Genomic DNA, 21,339 nt, shown 5'->3' with positions numbered 1-21,339 from the left:
TGTGTGTGTGTGTGTGTGTGTGTGTGTGTGTGTGTGTGTGTGTGTGTATGCAGAGGGTGAGCAGAGACAATGTGAGGCTGTGGGGGTCGACCCTGACTAACAGGTTTCTGCATGTTTTAGTATTATCCTGGAGAGTTGAGGATGCTACTGGAAAAGAAAAATCAGACTTGCCTTTTGGGAAGAGTGCTCTGTTAGCTAGGTGGTTGAGATGGAGTGAGGAAGGGTAGGGGAAGAGAAGACAGAGTGCTTCTTCAATCCAGACCTCACAGTGGAGTCTAAGGGAGGTGGTCAGGGGTGGGCCACAGCTTCCTAGACAGACAAAAGAGCCAACCAAATTGCTGGTGGGCTCAAGCAACAGGTACACTGTCTTGAGGCTCTGCGGAGGTGGGAGCAGCTTGAGCATGCAGGGGTTTCTGAGGAAGCTCGCAGCTGCAGTGTTGCTCAGCAAGCAGTGTGGACTGCTTACCCTTTGTTTCTTTTCTTTCCCCTTTACTTTTGAGACAGGGTCTTACTACATATCCCTGGCTGGCCTGTAACTCACAGGGATCCACCAGTGTCTGTCTTCAGGTGCGGCGTTTAAAGGTGTACATCACCATACCTGGTTTAGTTTCATTTCCTTGAGCTAGGATCCAGGCTTGCTTCAAACTTGTAATCCTCCTGCCTTAACCTGAGTGCTGGGATTTCAGGCATATGCCACCTTGCTTAGCTCAGGGGCCTGTGTGTGGTGTGTGTGTGTGTGTGTGTGTGTGTGTGTGTTTGTTTTTTTTTTAAATAAATGATTGTGATCTAAAACTTGGCCTATCCAAAGCAATTGCTTTCATAAGAAACATTCAAAATGGGCGGGGGAGTTAGCTGCATTGGGGTTGTCACGGGCCTTCTCCTTTCCCACAATTCTGTGCACATTCAGATATTGAGGCTGAAGGGCAAGAGTGGGCTGAGGGAGCAGAGTGTTTCTAGCATCCGTTCTTGTCAGTAGAGACTAAACTCTGCAGCAGTACTACAGGTGGATTAGCGTGGAAAAGCTCCCTCAGGCATTTTCCTTTCTTGAAGACTGAAAAGTCTCTCTCAATAGATCTCCCTCTAGCATCCAAGCCACAAAAGTAAACTTTGTGGTGTGGCAGTGAATAGCAACATTGTAGTATAGTGTGTGAGGAAGGTTCCTGCAGGGGATAAATAGACTTCCAGTTAGTCGGGGGCTCACCCAGGCCTTTGACTCTTCCCCTCCTGATGCCTGTGGAGTAAGGACGGGAATAGTGTCCCAGATTGCAGCAGCTAAGTGCTGCCCTTGGGCAGGCTATCCACTGTGGCAATAGACAGTGTCTTCTGGTGGCACCAGTGAGCTAAAGTTGACTTTTAGTGTGTACTCTGCTTTCTTTTGTGTACCTGAGGCCCAGATCATTCATAAATGAGAAAGGATATCTTCATTTCCTTCTAAAGCACACCTGAATTGTGTCTACCTCATGAAGGTGTCCTACATTTAAGAAGAGCCATTGGAGTGCTCTAAAAGAGAAGCTCAGTGTAGCCGGTTCAGGGCATGATGCTCACCACTTTCCTTTCAGGATCCTGTCCACAGCGGGGAAGTATCTGTCTGACTCGTACAGCCCTCGGAGCCTGGCAGGTTTTCAGGACAGCATCTTGACAGACAAGAAGAGCCCTGCCAAGAACCCATGGCAGGAATATAATTACCTCCAGAAAGATAACCCTGCTGAATATGCCAGTTTAATGGAAATACTTTATACCCTCAAGGTATGAGACTAGACCAGCGGCATTCTTACAAATGAAAGCTTTCCCTGTCATTCACTCTCCCTTGGTGCCAGGTTTTCTGGCTTCGTTTGCAGCCCTGTCGTCATCCCTGTCTCTGTATGTGAGGTTTTAAGGAGCTGGGTTGGAACTCGCTGAGATAAGGCTGTAGGAATTGGGTGGATGGGTCTTTTTATGGATGAAAACCAGGCTTGAGAACTGTCCAGCAAGCTTCCTGTATCTCAGTTCAGAGATAAATGTGTCTATGACACTATGGCAGTGGGGGTTCCTTCCTGGATGACTTCCCAGCAAGTGGAGTGAATCACCTAGCTCCTAGGCATGGCCCACAGGTTGTAAGAGGGGCATCTGGTTCAGAATGCTTTCCCATTGGAGATGCATTCATGTCACCAGATATGATCGATATGATCTTCAGCTCTCCTGATGATGCAGTGCTCTGGGGGTGAAGTGTGCATTGAGACCCTCATGATGTTTCCCCAAAGTCTCCCCATTTCTGCACCTTGGCCCACCACTAGCTGCATTTGTGCTTGACAAACACACTTCTTAAAGCAATTCTGTAAGCTCATTCATCCATGCTTCTAAGGTTAAGCTAAACCAACTCTGTTTATCTTTATTGCTAATCTGATTTATGTCTGTTGTAATCGGTCCATTTATAATCACAAGAACTAAGGTTATATTTTCCATCCCTGTATTTTCTCAGGCCGTGTGGATTCCCAGGACTCACATAGGTCGTACATACTCTGGCTTTCAGCCAAGGGCAACTGACCCAACCCCTCTGGGAATCAGAGCTCTGTCCATCACTGGTGTTTAGATGTGAGGCCATGGCTCTTTCCCCTCTTCCTTAGTCCCCAAGGGATGGTCACAAGTTAGGTTTTCCCAAATTGCAAATCCATAAACTTATATTAGTACAAATGCATCAGAGTCACCTGGAAAGTGACGTCAACCCTCATGGGTTCAGTGTTTTGGAGCTTGTAAATCTGTCTGCTAGCCTTTTCCCAGGGTCAGGTTTGGGGACTACTCTTGTAGAAGCTGTTCACTTAGTGATCTTTCAACACTTTTGACTAGATGATGACCCTTTGGGGGGCTTACCTTTGCCTTTCTCTGTCTCAGGAGAAGGGGTCCAGTAACCACAACCTGCTGTCTGCGTCTCGCACAGCCCTGACCCGGCTGAACCAGCAGGCCCACCAGCTGGCTTTCGACTCGGTCTTCCTGCGCATCAAACAGCAGCTGCTGCTCGTTTCCAGGATGGATGTGAGTTCCCACCGACTGCAATGTCTGTTCTCCCAGGTTCCTCGTATCCTCAGCCCATGCCAGGATCTTGTCCCTGCCTACTGTGAGACTCAGGAGCAAACAGCCCTGCCATTGAGGGCAGCAGAGTCACTTGGTCATTTCAGTCTCTGGCGTGGCATGGGTTTCTTGTCTTACTTGTAGTTACTCAGTGCTATAAGGAGCACCATTTCATAAGACAATGCTGATAGCAGTGGTGGTTCTCATTGTTCGAGACAGTGTCTTACTAGGTAGCCCAGATTGGCCCAAATCTGACTATTCCCCTACCTCAGTGTCTAAGTGCTGTGATTGCAGGTGTATACTGTCGCCCCTGCTTTCTGAAGACTGTCAGCATTGCTTGTTACCTTTCCCATTTGCGGGCCCTTTCCCACCATTTCAAGGAGTCAGAGAGGTCGTGTGCTGCTCTGATGCTCTGACAGTTGTGGTCTTTGAGCAGGAGCATGCCTCATGTGCCTTGGTCCTGTATGGGATTTGAAGGGGGCTCTGCTTCTTTCGCTTGCACATGCTCTATTGTGCTGGGACTGTAGGCCATACACCCAGCTCAGTGCTGCCACTGTTTCTTGATATCTTCCCATCTGCCTGTCTCAGAGTCAGCTCACTGCCCTTGCCTCATGGCCTCCTCCTTCTCTGCTATCCCAGTTGCTTTTGGAGGAGCTGCTGAGAGCAGTCACGTCTGTTCCACTTCCCTGTCTGTTCTTGGTTCAGATCCCTTTGCTCCCTCTATGGGTTGCAACCTGGTCAGTTGTCTCCCCAGCTCCCCAAGTCTGTTTAGGTTCTGCCTTTGTAGAAGAAAATTGTTTGGGAAAGACCCAGCTACATGCTTCTTATAGGGCACAGATCCTTTAAGGACAAGAACTCTTGTGGTATAATTACAAGGCCTTAGTTTTCTGCTGCCCTCTACAAAGTGCAAGAAGAGTCCCTGTATAGCCTTGGTCAAGTTTCAGCCTCTTACTGCCTCTAAAAATCTCTGTCCATTAAATGGCTGTTTTATAAACTGTGTGATTTTGGAGTTGGTTCCACCCTGGGACTCTGATTTCCCTCTAAGATGCTGTGAGGTCTACTGTAGCTGGAGTTTGTACTTTTAGCACTGATATGTACATTATAGATATATATGTATAATATATACATCAGATATATATGTCAGATGGGGTAGGTATATTCACATATATGCATATATAATAAAATAAATATATAAATATTTATATTTACATTAATATTTGAAGCTTATTTTTATTTTATGTGTATAAGTGTGTGTGTGTGTGTGTGTGTGTGAAGCACCCACAAAGGCCAGAAGAGGTCATTGGGCATTGGATTTCCTGGAACTGGAGTTATAGATGGCTATGAGCCGCTATGTGGTTACTGGGAACTGAACCTGGGTCCTGTGTAAGAGCAGCCAGGCTCTTGACTGCTGAGCCATCTCCATCTCTGCAGGGCCCCACAGTTGCTTGAGACAGTGTCTTCTAAGCTAATCTCAGACTGTCTCAGCTCCTAAATCTGGGATTACATCTCCACATAGCTGTGTTCTCATTTTCTAAGAGAAAGGGCTTAATTGAGTCTTTAAAGTAAAAACTATGTGTATATTCATTTTCAGAAACACACTTAACACTAGAAAATGCAGAGTTAAAAGTACACAAATCTCTTTAAAATGTCACAATCTAAAATGTGAATGTGAACATCTGATGTCTAGCGATCCCAATGACTTGTTTACTCAAACGCGTCACAGGCTAAGTAAGGATCTAAAGCAGTGGATCCAAGGACACGTGGACTTGTGTTATATGTGTTGTCTTTATAAGACTGTACACACCTTTGATCCCATTCAGAAGGCAGAGCTCTGAGTTCAAGGCCAGCCTGGTCTACAGAATGAGCTCCCTGTCAGCCATGGTGAGACTGTCTCAAAAACTAAATCAAACCAAACAAAAAAAGCTATATGAGTAGAGCCCATCCTTTAGACTAAGTCTCGTCTGACTTTAAGTAAAGTTGAAAGGGAACCAGATGGGAAAGTGGGACCCACTCCAGGTTCACAGCAAGCACGAGGCCCACTAAGCCGTCCTGCTGGCTTGTGTCTTACTCCTTTATTTTGTCACCGTTTGCGATACTGGCCACACTGAAGTCTTAGTTCTGCTCTGAAACAGTCTCCCTCCTGTCCTTTAGCCTCCATTCCTGCATCCTAGAGTTCCTTAGTGTGGTTCACGGCCCAGTTGCCAAGATCCCTGCCTTTTGTTCATGCTGGGACACTGGGATAGACCAGGGTAGCCTGGGGATTAGAAGGACTTGTGTGAGAGCCAGTGTCCAGCACACAATACAAAGGCAAACACTAGGGCCTGGAGGATTTGAAAATAAAACCCAGGTCACTGGTGTTTGTGTTGATCTTTTGCTGGTAAATTGTATTGCCCCTTTGTATTTTAAGACTATTAACCAACACTATATTCAATTCAGAATAGATTATTGACGTTTTCCTGTGTTACCTGCTGACAGATGAGGAGAAAAGCCCTTTTGAAGGGCAGTTTAAATAAATCTAGAACAATTAAGAAATAATCTACACCATTTCCTCATTGCCCTCCTCAAGTGAGCCTTTCCCGTCCGCCCGCGGTCTAAGTCCTTCCCAGCTCAGGCCATTCCATCTTGACCCCTTTTCAAACTTTCCAGCTCACTCCCTCCTCCCTTCTGTGCCTGCCTCTGTTCTGTTCTGTTGAGGCTCTTTCTGCTTCCTCTCAGAAGCCTTTCTCAGGCCTCCGCTCACAGCACTTGGCCTCTTGAGGGATGGTGGCGACGATGGTCTTTGCTGTGTCTTATTTCTCACACCTGTCCTGCTCCACAGTGTTGCTTCTGGACCTTCTTCATGACCACAGCCTCCTGCTTCTGGTTTCCACCATCTCTGGAATGTTTTTAACCCCTTTGCTCACTTCCAATCTTCCTCAGTGTGTGTGTGTGTGTGTGTGTGTGTGTGTGTGTGTGTGTGTGTGTATGTTTTGTATCTATTTATTTACTTTTTGAGAGAATATCTCATTATATAGCCCTGACTGGTTTGGAACTTATTATGTAGACCAGGCTAGCCTCAGATTCATAGAGACCTGCTTCCTAAGTGCACCTTCCTAATCAAGGTGTGTGCCAATATGTCTGGCTTCAAGAGTCTGCTTTGAAAGGCTTTTTTTTTTTTTTAAACAAAAATTCTTATACATGCAGAGTAGAGAGAGGAAGATAGGAAGCTCATTCAGTTTCCATAATGACCAGCTCTGGAGCACCCTGCTTTATCTAAAATAAGGCCTCTAGGAAGGGTATTATTATTATTATCAAACAGACAGCTTTGCTTTATGTGAGTTCCAGCAATCAAGCTTGGGTTTGGTTTGGGTGGCAAGCACGTTACTTGTTGAGCCTTCTCTCTGGCCCCCAGAATAATTTCTCGTTATCACTCATCTGTGTTCTGAGTTTCATTTGTCTTGTAGATGACACTATTGGCATCAGGATTCTGCAGAGTGAGACTGTTTCCCATCTCTCCTCCTCCCTTGCTTTTCTCTTTTGCTCTTTCCCTTGCAGCCCTCTTCCTGACCACCCCACCTTCCCCTAGACAGTTATGTGCTGACTAAGGTACCTGTTCCTAGGCTGGTGTACAAAGCTGTTCATTCTCTTCCATCCTTACTTCTGCAACTCCATACTTGCCAACATCCTGTGGCTCATCCCTTCTCTAGCCTCTTGTACCTCTGAACCCTTGCACCTCACACAGAGCCCCCTCTGTGCCAGCCTGTCTCTGTGCACACACAAGAGAGCAGAGAACAGGCTGAGGGGATGGGTTAGGGAGGGGCAAGGCATCCAACCATCTTACTCCTTCAGTAGTTTCTGAGAACAAGGGCAAAGACTAGCAAGAGGCAGTGAGCATCATGAGTACTAGGTAAGTGTCTAGCCAGCATTCTACTGCTGTGAAGACACACTACGACCAAGGCAATTCTTACAAAAGAAAGCATCTAACTGGGGCTTGCTGATGGTTTCAGAGGCTTAGTTAATATCATCATGGTAGGGAGCGTGGAGGCATGCAGGCAGGCATGGCTCTGCAGCAGTAGCTGAGAGCTTCACACCCTGATCTACAGGCAACAGGCAAAGAGCTGCTGGGCCTGGCACTGGCTTTTGAAACCGTAAAATCCACTCCCAGTGACACACTTCCTTCCATAAAGCCCCTACCTTCTAACCCTTCTAATTCTTTTCAAGCAGCTCACCAATTTGGGATTAAATATGCAAATACATGCATTTGTGGGAGTCACTCTCACTGAGCCGCTGCAGTGAGTGTGTGGGTGGAGTGTCCCTTTAAGGTGGATTTGGAGCCGTTGATGTAGGAATATTGATAGAATGCCTTCCTGCCGTTTGTGGAGCTTTGTGTTGAGTCTCCAACACCACATGATTATGTATTTACAAACCGAGTACTTGGGAGGTAAAGCAGGAGGATCAGGACCTGCTCAGGGTCATCCTTGGCTACCTGGTGAATTTAAGGCCAGCCTGGGATTTATGAGGCCCTCATCACAAACAAACAAACAAACAAACAAGCAAACAAGCAACACAAAGTGGATGGGGGTTAGTTGGGATGAGTGAGATACTTGAATAAAAAGGTTCTCAAACAAGGACAAGGAATCTAGAAAATGAGAAAGGATAAGGCAGGACAGAAAAGAACCAATACCCTTCAAAGAAACAGAAACTAGGTGGAGTTGGCAGTTAGACATAGAGGCTTGCTTGAGCTTAGCCTGGGCCAAGAGCACTGGGGTAGCTTTGTCATTCCATGCGGGGAAAATGCTACTTAAAGGATCAGACAACCGGATCGGGCACCAGGTGGCTGCTGAGAGCAGTCACAACTGTGACCTTGAGGGTTACTTCTGGCAGCCAGCCAGAAAGGGCCCTTTTCTCCAGGGAGGAATCAAGAAGCTGGGTTTCTCTGAAAGGCATGTCAGGATGAGGCTGTGGGCAAATGTGTGCTGACGGTGGACCTGCTTACAGGTTGCCACGAAGCGCCTGCAGCAGTGCCAGAGATGGTCTCACTTCAATAGCAAGAGCTGCATGGGTGCTGAGGCCGACGCCTTACAAAGGGTCACAGGCCTGTCCTGAGAGACAGGACAGTTCAGGTTTCAATCAAGTCCTGAGTTAGGTTAGAGGTTCGTGGAGAAGGCCGCACATCCTCACTGGAGTGAGGCAGGGTGGCTGTGGTGAGTGAGGCTGGGCTGTTCTGTGCAGCTGTTCTGGGCTTACGGGGCCTCCCTCCTAAGAGGAACAGTCTTCGTGCATTCTCTGAGAAAGAGCACAGAGGTTCCCAACCACATTAGAGTTCCAAAGGCCAAGGTTAGTGAAGTCACAGCGGTTTTTGCATGGTGACCCCATCATGTAAGCACAGACTGAGGGCTGGCTAACTTGTTCCGTGTTCCTAGTGGGATAAAAAGAAGTGACCAGTGTCTCTCTGATAGTCACGCTGAGAAGGTAAATGCTCCTCCATAGGCTGGGAGATAGAGGTTTGAACGTTATGGTGGACTTCCAGGACATTCAAAGAGATATCCCTGGCCTGCTCAGTGGCATCAGGCCTCCAGATCAGCTCTGTCCATGGGTGACTGCCAGGAAGGGCCACATGGTTCTCTGTGTGCTATCACAGCGACCCTTCTGGGGCTGCCCGGTAGCAAGATGCTGATTGCTTTTCCTTCTCTCCTTCCAGAGCTGGAACACAGCCGGCATTGGTGAAACCCTGACAGACGATCTGCCTGCCTTCAGCCTCTCACCCCTCGAGTACATCAGCAATGTAAGAGCTTCTTGGGTGTGCTCCGAGGTGGTCTCTGCGTGTCACATCTCAGCCTGTCCTCTGATTCCCTCCTGGAAGCCATCAGCTGGTTTGTGCTGCATGGCCCTGGTTTGGGATAGTCTTCATTCAGATCCTGGCAGATGCAGCAGAGCACTGGCTACTTCAGATGCTAGGACACTACTGCACCTGCCCCACTCTTCCCGTGTGAATTGTGATAGAAGGAAGTGCCTGAAATGAGCACAGGTGGCACCGTGTCTGTCTCGTCCACTTGTGACAAATGCTGTATTAGCTATGGGTTTACCCTGAATGTCTTACAACTTTCCTATTTGTGATTCTGCACCATCCAGGAAGGTTCTGCCATCTTTGTTTTCTAGTGTGTAAAAGTTACTATGTGATCTTCTCCCTAGACTGTAGCTATGAATGGCAACTTCCAAATATAGTTCCTTCTTTCTCCAGGCTAAGTCTTCTTGGAGGGAAAGAGAAACAGAACCAGGTGCAAGCCCAAGAGATAGGACTTGAGTATACTTCCAAAGTTAGCACCTTCCTGGGCTCTTGTCTGTGAGCAGCAATGAGAACCGAACATACACAGTGCTTTCAGTCTTTGGTACTCTCTATCTCATTGAAGTAGGCAGAACTGGACACACTTCAGGACATTGCAGCCAATGCAGAGAAGGATGAATCTGCAAGGTGGAACAGGCCTCCATAGTCTGTCTGTCTCTGTCTCTTCCCCTCTCTGCGTGTCTGTGTGTGTGTGTGTGTGTGTGTGTGTCTGCGCGCGTGCGCGCATGCGTGCATGTGGAAGCCAGCTAGCCACCTTGGTTTTGAGAACGTCTCTCACTGGGACCTAGCACTCCCTGATTGAGCTAGTCTGACTGGTTAACAGGCTCCAGGATCCATCTGTCTGTTTCCTCAGCCCTGGGAATATAGGAATGCACCACTATCCCTGGCTTTTCACATGGGTGCTGGGGGAAGAACTTGGGTTCCCTTAGGCTTGAGCAGCAGTGCCTCCTGGGTGAGCTCTCCCCAGCCTCATCATGGTTGTTTCTGAGATGTTGCAATAACGAGTATAACCTCATGCTGGGCAGTCCCAGGTTTAGTAGTTTTGTTTCTCATAAATGAACTTTTTGAGCAATTACCTTGGTTTGTTAGTGTCAGGGTTGAAAGTGCTGTCTTTTGTTTCAGATTGGGCAGTACATCATGTCCCTGCCCCTGAATCTTGAGCCATTTGTGACTCAAGAGGACTCTGCATTAGAGTTGGCCTTGCATGCTGGCAAGTTGCCATTCCCTCCTGAGCAAGGTAAGAGGACCAGGAAGCCATAGCGCTGCTGTCCAGGGAGGGAGCAGTGTGTGCCTGCCATATAGGACTTAAAAGATCCATCATCAACACTTCAGCTGTAAATCTCTCTAAACTCCCAGTGCTGTAGTTGCCAAATACAGCATAGAAAAGGTGGCTCATGACTATAATCCCAGCAAGTGGGAGACAGAGGCAGGAGGACCACTGTAAGCATTGAGACCAGCCTGAGCAACATAGTAAGTCCCAAAAAATAGTCAAAAGAAAACAAAATCAAACAAAAACATATGTAGTTAATCCTTTCTCAAAAACTCAACCAGTAAGCAGTCAAAGCAATTTCCCACCCGTAGACAATGGCCGGCAGCCTGCCTGGGACTGCTCTGTCTTGCCTGCAGCCGTGCACAGCCTTTTTCACAAGTACAGTCCCATATGTGCTTTACCATTTTTATTCATTTAGGTTTTATTTAAGATTCATTTTTATTTACTTTATGTGTGTGAGTATACTATTGCTCTCTTTAGACATACCAAAAGAGGACATCAGATCCCATTACAGATAGTTGTGAGCCACCATGTGGTTGCTGGGAATTGAACTCAGAACCGCTGGAAGAGCAGTCAGTGCTCCTAACTGCTGAGCCACCTCTCCAGCCCCTTGTTTAGTTTTTGTTTGTTTGTTTGTTTGTTTTGAGACAAGGTCTTGCTGTATAGTCTTGGCTGGCTTGGTATTCTCAAAGTATTCCAAATGTGACACCATGTTTTACTTGGAAGTTTTTTATTATTGTTGTTGTTATTGAAAGTTGTCACTATATAGTTCTTTTTGAAAATGCTGAGTTTCAATCATGGATGTTCCCTTGTTTGCTTCTGTGAGGCTGGGTGGTGTGTAGCACAGGCAGTCTTCACACTACATAGCCATTGATGATCTTGAACTCTTGATCCTCCTGCCTTCACCTGCCAAGAGCTGAGATTACAGGCGTGTGCCCCATGTCTGGTTTCTGTGATGGTGGAGATCAGACCTAGGGCCCAGTACATGCGAGGCCCTCGACTGAGCCAATTCCCCAGTCCTCCTGAACACATGTTTTCAATTTATTAATTTTTATTTTGTGTATAAGGGTGTTTTACCTGTACATCCTATGTGAGTAGGTTCTCAGTGGGAGCAGTCAGCGCTCTTATCTGCTGAGCCATCTTTCCAGCCCTCTCCTGAACACGAACTTTAAAAACAGTTTTGTGCTTTCCTTTCAGAACACTCTTCCTTTGTTTGGCAAGTGGCCTATTTGTCTCTGTGTAGCCTGAGCTGACTGACTAGATTCTGTTGTGGCATAAATCTCTGAACAGCCTTTGCTGGGAAGCTGGCTTTGCTGTGCTTTCAAGCCTCTTCTTTCCTGACTGGAGTGTACTGAGGGCAGCCTGAGCTGCCCAGACCCAGCAGGGACGTGGTAGATCTCGACTTGTCTGATTCCCAAGAAACTGCCCCTCATCCTCAGGCCGCGCCACACCTTGACCTCCTCATCCAGCACAGCTTTCTCCTGAGACGCCAGCCATGGGGTCTTACTCCTGCATCCTGTTTGCATACATTTTTAAGAGCCCCTATGTGTAACTGTGGTTCCCATGGCAGCTCCGTGAAGGCAGGGCTCCTGTCACCCTCTGTAGAGATGGTAGGTGGTCTCAGGAGGCTGGGAGCCGTTGGCTCCCTAGAGGTGGCGTTGTTTTGATCCCCAGTCTTGGTTCCAGCATGATACCTGTCTAATGTGTCGCCTCTTGGCTCCCTTAGTGCCCACCTCTATCTTCACTTCGAGTCTTTCATCCCTCTAGGGTCCCCCTCTAGGGTCCCCCTCTAGGGTCTCCCTCTAGAGTCCCCCTCTGCCTGCAGAAGTCCTGGCCTCTATGGCTTGATTTGGTTCCCAGACTTATGGGGACTCGGATAGCTGCACCAGAATGACTCCTTTTCTGATCTCTCTGATCAGTATCAGAGGACCCATAGGTTCCTTGTTCAGTTTCCCATGCCTGTTTTCCACTGAGCCTATTAGTTCTCTGGTACATGAGGCTATGTAGCACTTCCTGGGGGTCAGGACTCCCTGAGAGGTGACTTTTCCTGAGCAGATTTTGTATTTCTCTGAAACCTTCTTGCTCCTTCAGGGGATGAACTTCCTGAGTTGGACAACATGGCTGACAACTGGCTGGGTTCCATTGCCAGAGCCACCATGCAGACCTATTGTGATGTGATCCTCCAGATCCCAGAGGTGACCCCGCATTCTACCAAGCAGCTGGCTACAGACATTGGTAAATGCCCATGGGCCAGGCAGGAGGGGAGAAGCAGGTGCAAGTCTGACTTCCCTGTTGGTCTCCAGGAATGTTACTCCATAGCTTCTCCTAACTTTAATTCCGGAGTTGGTGGGGTGAAACTAGGTGGAGGGATTCTGGAAGGCCGTGGAAGTGGAGAACCATTATGGGGGCTTCTATGAGATGTATGGTCTTCTGCCCATTGACATAGTAATTACTAACCTAACTAACGTTTATAGAGTGCTTACTGCATACCATGCATGTCAGGCACTGAAGCAAGCATGCATCCATTATGTTACACAATCCTGTAAGTAGGTGAGGTTGATGACAAGGCCACGTGCTAGGCTCCTCTATGGTCCCCATCCAGCCCCAGGTCAGAGGGCATGGCTTCCCCATTCCCTCCTCCTGGGGTTTTAAGTGGTCTGGAGAGAGGGTGGAGGAGCCTTAACAATCAGCTCCCAGAGACTCATCCCAGCTGTGACCTGGGTGACTGTGGGGCTGAGCCAGGTCTCACTTCTGTTTGTTTTACTGATGAAGAATTAGAAGTAAGGTTCAGCCCTTGGGGTTCCAGAGTGGTTAGTGATGGCCCAGCCTACAACCCAGCTGCCCTAAATCCCTTGCCCTCCTCCTTCCAGCCTGCCTTTGGCTCTTCCCAGAGGCACCACCACCTTTAGTGATTTTTCTGGGCACAGGCATTCAAAGATGGATAAGGAAATTCAGATGCCCTTTGGTATGCCCGGCTGGCGCAGGCAAGAGCATAGAGGAGGCACTGGGAACAGGGTGGTGGTGAGGGGCTGCATGAGATGCTGGGATTTCCCCTAGAGTTCAGTGGTCCATGTCATTCCTCTTCTTCCCTCCCTGCTTATTCTACATTGCTTAAGCACCTACTGTGTGCGAGCTGTAGTACTAAGGAATGGCACACAGTCAGGATTAGAGTGTTTCTTCACCTACTGAGCATAAAGAAGTGAGGTTGATTGAGGGCTGGGAAGGATGCTGAACAGTGAGGCCTGTGGCAAGGAATGGGAGACATTCAAATCAAACACATAAGACCATAGTGCTGGCCAAACACAGTGTCATGGCCGACTAGGGCCTCCTGGGTTTACCACTGAGCTGGGCCCAAGGAAAGCCTGGCCTGACCTGGTGCTCAGGACTAGACAAAGAAGAGGTGAACCCAGGTAGTGATCAGAAGGTCAGGAGGATTGGGGGTTGGGGACTGGCTGGTGTTGCCAGCTCCAGACCTTCTCAGCAGAAAGAGACATGACTAGCCCATGCAGTGACCCCTCCAACACAACAGACACTTTTGAGGCTTCTTTGCCCTCTCACCTTCATCCCTGCTGCCTGGTAGGTACTGTCTGAATGGGCAGGGTTGGTAAGGGTGACACTCCAGGCTGCAGCCGGGTGTTTTGTTCTGACAGTACTGTCTGAGCCATTGGTGATTAGAACCCAGGGTTGTGTTTTAGAATGATTGATCCCTAGAGATCTGTTTATCTCTCTCTCTTGAGACAGGGTCTCACTGTGTAGCCCTGGCTGGCCTAAAACTCACTATGTAGGCAAGCTGTCCTTGAACTCACAGAGCTTAGCCTACCTCTGCCTTTTGAGTGCTAAAAGTGTATACCACCATGCTCAGCTAGGTCTCTCTTCACCATCATGTTCAATTTGGTTTAGGCTTGGGCTGTTAAACCTGCATGAACTAGTTGTCAAGGGTGAGCTGGGGAGTGGAGCTTGCATGATATCAGGCCACCACCTGTAACACCAGCCTTGTGTTCAGGGTGAGTTCCCAGGGGAAGTCTTGGTTGTTCAGGAAGCCCATGTTTCCCAGGCCCTTTGCTTCTCTGCATGCTGGCGAACATATGGGGGATGGGATGTAGGGGAGGCCAGCTACCTCGTACACTGGTGTTAGAGGGATGGGGAGAGGAAGGGGCAATGCTGAATGGTTCTTCATTAAATTACTACTCCAGACCTTGGTCATGTGGACAGTCCAGTTTAAACCTGTTGGAGAAGGGCTCCACAGTCCCCAGTGAAGGCCTGCCTGCAGGGGGAGCAAGAGAGCACCCAACATTAGGGAAGGCCTTAGGTCCCCATGCACGACACTGCTGAGGCTGTCTCCTTCTTACCCACAGACTATCTGATCAATGTGATGGACGCACTGGGTCTGCAGCCGTCGCGCACCCTCCAGAACATTGCGACGCTCTTGAAGGCCAAGCCTGAGGAGTATAGACAGATCAGCAAAGGCCTGCCACGCCGCCTCGCGGCCACCGTGGCCACCATGCGTGGTGTGAATTATTGACCAGTTCTGAGAAGAGCATCCAGGACAGGGTCAGGACTGGTGACTCTCAGAATGGATTCATTCTCAATATCTGCCATTGGTGCAGCGTGTGTGTGTGTGTGTGTGTGTGTGTGTGTGTGTGTGTGTGTTAACCGAAAAAAAAAGGTTATAAGCCAGGCATGGTGGTATATGTACATAAGCCAAGCGTGGCGGTACATGTTCATAAATAGTCCCTTGGGAGGCAGAGCAGGAAGATTACTGTGAGTTTGAGGTCATCCTAGGCTAGAGTGAGACCCAGTCTCTACAAGAAAAAGGCTGTAAATGACAAGTAATGTATTATTTATCAGAGAGAATTCTTCAGATGATTTAAAAAAATAACCTTATCTTAAAAGTGGGCTTAATAAACACTATGAAATGGGGCAAAGTGTGTTTCCTTCTTTTCTGGTGATGTCTGAGTGCTCACACACTGAGCAGGGCCTGAGAATACTGAGGTAGGTAGGACCATGAAGGAGGCCAGGGCTTCACCAGTGTGGAGCAAGCAGAGGAGGGAGGAATAGTGCGCAGGTAGACCAGAAGGCCGAGGCACAGGAAGAGGCTGTCAGGTGGGAGGAGGTGAGCATCAGAGGCTGGGGTGAAGCCCTATAGCAAGGAGCAAGAGGGGAGTCCCATCAGGAGGAAGCACAGTGCAAGTGGAGAGACCAAATCCAGCCAGGGTGGCTGGAGAAAAAAGCAGCAGGTATTTGGGTTAGAGAGGAATGGAGCCAAATCATGGAGGATCTTACAGCTGTGGTGAGAACTTTGGCTTCACTTTGCCCTTTTTGTTTTATTTTAGTGTACAGGATGTTGCAAACCTCATCTCCTTTTTTATCTTTTTGGTCTGTTGCCTCTGTACTTATCAAGGCTGTGTTTGCCTTATATGTAACAGAAAATCACATTGCCTGAATGACTTGAGCCAAGAGGAATTAAGTTTTCAATAATGTCAGAGGGTGGGGACTCCAGGAGCTGACTTAGGGCCTGGACAGAGGAAGGACCTTTGCCAGTGCTCATGGCAGGTGACCCTGACAGTATGACTGTCACACACCTCTGCTCAGGAGGAAACCACGGGACGAGTTGGAGAGACAGGACTCTCTGTTCTACCAGGCAGTCAGCAGTGCTCCACCAGGACTTCTAGGCCACATTGGCCACTTCTTGGTCACAAGATATGTCCCCAGCTGCAAGGGATGCTGGGAAAGAGTTGGGGGCAGAGACAGGACCTGAGTCAGTATTTCTCAGGTTAGTCCTTTCAACATTTTGAGTCAAATAACTTTGTTGGGAAACTGTTCTTTACATGAGACTGACTTCTGTTCACTAGCTTCGAGGGGCACAGCTCTAGGGGATGTTGGCACTATTTTTTGCACTATTTTACTGAGTTCTTACATCTCAGCCTCCCTTCCACCATAATCCCTTCCAATCTCCCAACACTAGGTAGGAGAGAAAGAAGATTAGACAGAAAAGGGATGTAATCTAATCTGTACACTAAAAAAGGGGTGACCTCTTTAGACTACGCCCTGCTCATTAGGTGTGTCAATCTTTGTAGTCAAAACATCACCAAACAGCAATCCAGCAATAGCAAATGCAGCAGCCAGGACCAGCAGCAGATGGAGCAGCTGCCGTATGCGCTCTGGGACTCTTCCATTTATACCCTTACCAGACTCCCCAGAACTAAACTATCTGCAGCTGGCAAAAACCATGCTCCTGCTATGCATGAGGCAAATCATAATCACTTACTGTGAAAAAGTCGCTTATCCCACACCTGGGAGTAAAACAAAAACATACTCACATAGCATAACTGGGTTTTTAAAGAAACCAGAATTATCACTACGAGAGGACAGCCAAAACTGTCTTCAGGGGTTCCCAGAAGGTCAATCCAATAGGGAAACAAACACTGGCTAGAGCAGCCAGGATTTATACTCTGGGATGAGCCGATGACTACCCTGAAGAGAATTGGTTCTTTATTATTAGTGTCACTGGGGATCTAATCACAGCCTCATGAATGACAGCAAGCACTCTCCCTGAGCTATGTCCTAGCCCTTTTTATTTTAGTTTGAGGGGGTATTTTACAAAGTTGCCCAGGCTAATCCAAATGTGCTTTGTAACCCAAACAAACTTTGAACTCGTGACTCCCCCTCCTCTGCCTCTCAGTGAGCTAGCCCGCACTATCCAGTCTGACTTTCTTTCACTCTGTAGCCAGTGCTAGCCTCAAACTCACCATCTTCCAGCCTCAGCCTCCTAAGTGCTGGGTTAGGGCATACTCAACCATATCTGGCTACAACTGGCTGTTTCTTGACAAGGAAGGTGGGAACAGCGACAGTGCCTCTGAGAGCGGCTTGTCAAAATCAAGTGCATCCAAGACCCCGAGTGTGTACTCTCATGGATGCCTACGACAGCCATGGCAGACACAGGCTGTCATCTCTAATCAGGAGCGGTTTGGGGACTTTCCAGGCCTATCAACTAACTGCCTTGTGTCAAGTTGGAGTTGAGAGTAAGTCTGGTGACCATAGTATGTACACTCCAGGCTCCCTTATTTATACACCGTGTGGGAGGTGCATGACCTAGGTGACACATGCTCACAGTGTAGGGACACTTAATCCCAGCAGGTCAGCCTGCTTGTGCTAGTGCCACCCTTTAGAGTGGTGCACCACACCCATGAGGCCACCAGGGCTAGCATCTCACTGGGACTGTCCTGATACCTTGGGAACTAGTTTGGCTGATATGGACAACAGTATTAGCTGTGACTTTGCCCTCAGAAAATACTTCAGTTTCTCATGGGCTGATCATAGACTGTCCCTGACAGGGATCAAACCTGAGAGAAGTGAAAGCTGGAAAGTCACAGGTACTGCAGTCACTCGTGGTGACTGGGCTCCATGAGACGGTTTGTACTTTTGAAGAACGGCCTGGGGCTGGAGTCAAGACTTTACTACCTCCCAGATGTGTGACCTTGGGAGAGTCTCTCCCTCTTTGTGCCAGATTCTAGGGCCCCATGATGGTTCCCAACTCTCACTTCGACCACCTGAAGAAACACTGAGAGACAGTGGGGACAGTGACATGTGGCAAGTTCATGTTCATTGTTTGTTCATAGTCTCTAGCATGCTAACCTAGCTTCCCTTTTGGAGATTAAGTGGAAATCATGGATTGTCTTGGGTGAATTGAGTGTGACTAGTCTGTTGCCGGTGCTAAAAAGGCTCTTTGGTCCCTGGTAGGAATAGCATAATACTACATCACAGGTGGCGGGGCTTGCCAGGTCTGAGCGACGGGACCACTGAAGCCATCATCCTGGAACCTAGGCCTCTCTCTCCCCTAAGAGTGAGGACAGCAAACCAGTTCCAATGTGGTTCCTTGTAGTGTGTAATTAGCAAAAATCAATCCATGGTAAAGCCGGCTACAGGCCGGCAATGAGGTTTTCCCAGGTCCCCTTGGTTTGCTGTTGCCGGACCGCTCGTATCGCTTCCCCTGCAGCTAGCCTGCGGAGACTGGCGGCTGCTGGCTCCTTGTAATGAAAACTCTAGAAGCTTGTAATTTGTCAGCAAGATTTATAACCGTAAATCCTCAGCCCCCTAAACGCCCACACAAAGAACTCAAAACTCAATTGATGTTGATACAAGCTGCCCACCTAGAATGGACAAATTGCCCTACATTACTCTATTGTTTTCTATGCTATTCATATTACCTGTGGCTATTTCAGGCCACGTGGATCTGGTTCATCATTCTCTCCTATAGTCTCTATCTTGTTTCCTCATCTCTACCTCTCTGTCCACAAGACTGGACCTTCCTCCTGCATCCCCTCTTCCTCGCTCAGACCCGGAAAGCCTGCCTCCACCTTTTTGCCCAGCAATTGGCTTCTTGTCTTTATTAGCCAATCAATTAATTAGGGGAAATTTCCACTACAGTTCCTGTTGCACACCTTCAGATGGCTCCCAAGTGTCTGTGAGCAGAATCTCTGCTGGAGTCAGTGTGTTCCCTCTCTCCCTGGATTCTCCCAGGACAGCTAGTTGGTGTTTTCCATCCCCAGTCACCACCTGGGCTTTATGAGACACTGTCTCAAAAAAAACAAACAAGGCCTGGAGAGATGGCTCAGCAGTTAAAAGCACTGGATGCTCGTCCAGATCACCTGGGTTGAATCCCCAGTGGTGCTCATAACTGTCCATAGCATCTCACAACTGTCCATGCCTCTAGTTCCAGAGGGAACTGATGTCATCTTCAGCCTCTGAGGGTACTACATGGTACACAGACACAGACACAGACACACACACACACACACACATCTGTATCCAAAACACTCACACACATAAAATCCCCCAAATCCTAACAAATTTATTTAGCTCAAGGTTCTGGAGGTTGGTAAATCCCAATGCAGGGTCTGTATTCATGTGTCGTGACATGGCAGAAACATCACGTGGTGTGTGAGACTCAGCTTTCTCTCCCTTATGAAGCCACTAATGCAGATCCCCGAGGTGGCTCAGGGGGCAAAGATGCTTGCTGCAAACCACATGGTGGAAGGAGAGAACTTAATGCTGCAAATTATCCTCTGACCTCCACTGGAGTTCCTTGCTACCCTCACTGTGACTCTACTGTGACTATAGCATGCATGCACGTGTGAAAACACACACACACACACACACACACACACACACAAATTAAAACGTAATGCTCACTCTGATAACTCTGATCCCATTTACTGCCCAATTGAGACACCCCCCCCAAATGCCACCATTTTGGGGTCTTTTGTTTGTTTGCTTTTGTACTGGGAATGAACCTCCTGTGTGTTGGGCAGACACTCTACCATTGAGCTAAATTCCCACCCCAACATATAACTGGAGTATTGATTTTCAATACAAGTTTCAGGGGATCTTTACAAGCTGTGAGAATCACGTACTAGAATAGTGGTTGTGACCATCTTTGCCTCTTCAAGCCTCAATTTACCTATCTTTTAAACAGGATATTATGAGCCAGGTATGGTGACACTTGCCTTTAACCTCAACAATAGGGAGGCAGATCTGTGATTTTTAAGACCAACCAAGTGAGACCCCGTGTCAAAACAAAACAGAACACCCCAAATTAAAATGAGATATTACTACTCCCTCGTTATGAGGATGACGTGAAATGAGAATTATACAGTACTCGGCACGAGGTCCAGGGGATGCTTCACTCAGCAAAGTAGTCTAGATAGAATGGAATAGGATAGATAGATAGATAGATAGATAGATAGATAGATAGATAGATAGATAGATAGATCTGGGCACAGTGGCCTGTAGTCCATAACCACAGCATTAAGTTGGAGGCAGGCAGATCCCTGGAACTCATTGACTGGCCATCCTATGCTGTCTTTGAGGACCAGATTCAGTGAGATACTCTGTCTAAAAAAAAACACCCAAGGTGGAGTGCAATCAAGGGAGATACCTGCCAGTGGCCTCTGGCTTTAATATGTATGTGCACTCACATGACACATGAACATGTATACCCCCCACCCCCACAGTACTACTATTAAAGTGATAAAGTGCTCAGCATAGCGTCTGGCACACAGTGTTAAGTACTTGATGTGCTGTGGCTGTTGTTTAATAATGACAACAGGTAGGGATGCTGAGTGTGTTGAGGGCTGCTGATAAAGCTATAGTCTTAGTAGCAAGGATGGAAACCCCACCAGGTGACTCCAGCCTGCAGCCTAGCTAGGCTCAGTGTCCCCCATTTAGCCTCTGGCTTGACCCAGGTGGGACTGCCTTCCCCCACAGGTGTGGCAGTGGGTCCTTGATGGCGGACCAAGGAGCCCAGCTGATCTCTACCCAGCAGGCTAGACCCTCGACAGCCTGGATCAGCTGCCGGCACCTGCCAGCAGCACCTTGCCTTCTCTATGGGGAGTCATCAGAGTTGCCATATGTGACAGCAAAGGGTCCAGGCCATTTGTTGTTTCCACTCTACTTCCCGACCAGTAACAATGTGATGCCCAAGGTGTCAACCTATGGCCTGAGAGGGAAATGGAGGCGGGACCAGCTGGGGGTGATGAGACCTCAAACAGACTCTCCAGAGGCAGGCTTCAGTGAGACAGCTCATTTAATTGGGGGTGAGGGGGTGTCAAAGACTATTTAAACCTTTGGGGAAGTGGATAGGGATCTCTGGGGAGAGGGTACATTCTTGGCATTTTGGCTAGTGCTGGAGATGCCTCATTTGCTATGGAAGAATTACAGGTGCTACTGGACATGACCTTATTAGGGGGAAGGAAGTGTAAAGGTGGCAGTGAAGGACTACATGCCAGAACATGCAGGCTCCAGTCAGGGGAAGGAGTGGGCCCACGCCTACCACTCTTGAGACAAAATTTCCAGGGCTGGACAAGACTGGACAGCCCCATTCCTGTTTGGAGCCAGGTCTACGGTTCCCTGAACCCACAACCATTCACTTAAGTTTGATAGTGAGAGAAACGAATGACTTTTACTACAAAACCAATTTGTTTTCTTCCATGAAATTGGTTTAACTGAGTGACATGAATTTTGTCTGACAACCCTAGGCACTAGTCCACAGTCCCCTCAGACTCTGTGATTTGCTGGGTGCTATGGTGGCTTCAGGTCTGGGCAGATAGAATTGGGTGTGCCAATCTGAGCAGCTTATCCAGTTTATCACTGACCATGCTGATTACATCACAGTGGTCAGTGGCTCAGAGATAGGCACATG

At 48.1% G+C, this 21,339-nt stretch overlaps 1 protein-coding gene across 2 annotated transcripts in view; it reads left to right on the top strand.

Annotated features, from left to right (window-relative positions):
• The window catches only part of Cog7 (component of oligomeric golgi complex 7), a 58,535-nt gene extending 43,471 nt beyond the window's left edge, over positions 1-15,064 (top strand). The window contains exons 12-17 of one of the 2 annotated variants that reach the window (XM_028764221.1): positions 1,560-1,746; positions 2,869-3,009; positions 8,726-8,809; positions 9,992-10,106; positions 12,231-12,374; positions 14,495-15,064. In XM_028764221.1, the coding sequence (XP_028620054.1) occupies positions 1,560-1,746; positions 2,869-3,009; positions 8,726-8,809; positions 9,992-10,106; positions 12,231-12,374; positions 14,495-14,661 (838 nt within the window). In that variant the 3' untranslated portion in view covers positions 14,662-15,064. Of the gene's footprint in view, positions 1-1,559; positions 1,747-2,868; positions 3,010-8,725; positions 8,810-9,991; positions 10,107-12,230; positions 12,375-14,039; positions 14,240-14,494 lie in introns of those variants that run through there. The other variant, XM_028764222.1, reaches the window with a different exon arrangement.
• The last annotated feature ends 6,275 nt before the right edge of the window (positions 15,065-21,339 follow it).

The sequence above is a fragment of the Grammomys surdaster genome, unplaced genomic scaffold, assembly GCF_004785775.1.
Source record: "Grammomys surdaster isolate TR1022 unplaced genomic scaffold, NIH_TR_1.0 142, whole genome shotgun sequence".
NCBI classification, from domain to species: Eukaryota; Metazoa; Chordata; class Mammalia; order Rodentia; family Muridae; genus Grammomys; species Grammomys surdaster.
This window is presented reverse-complemented; position numbering and strand designations above follow the sequence as displayed.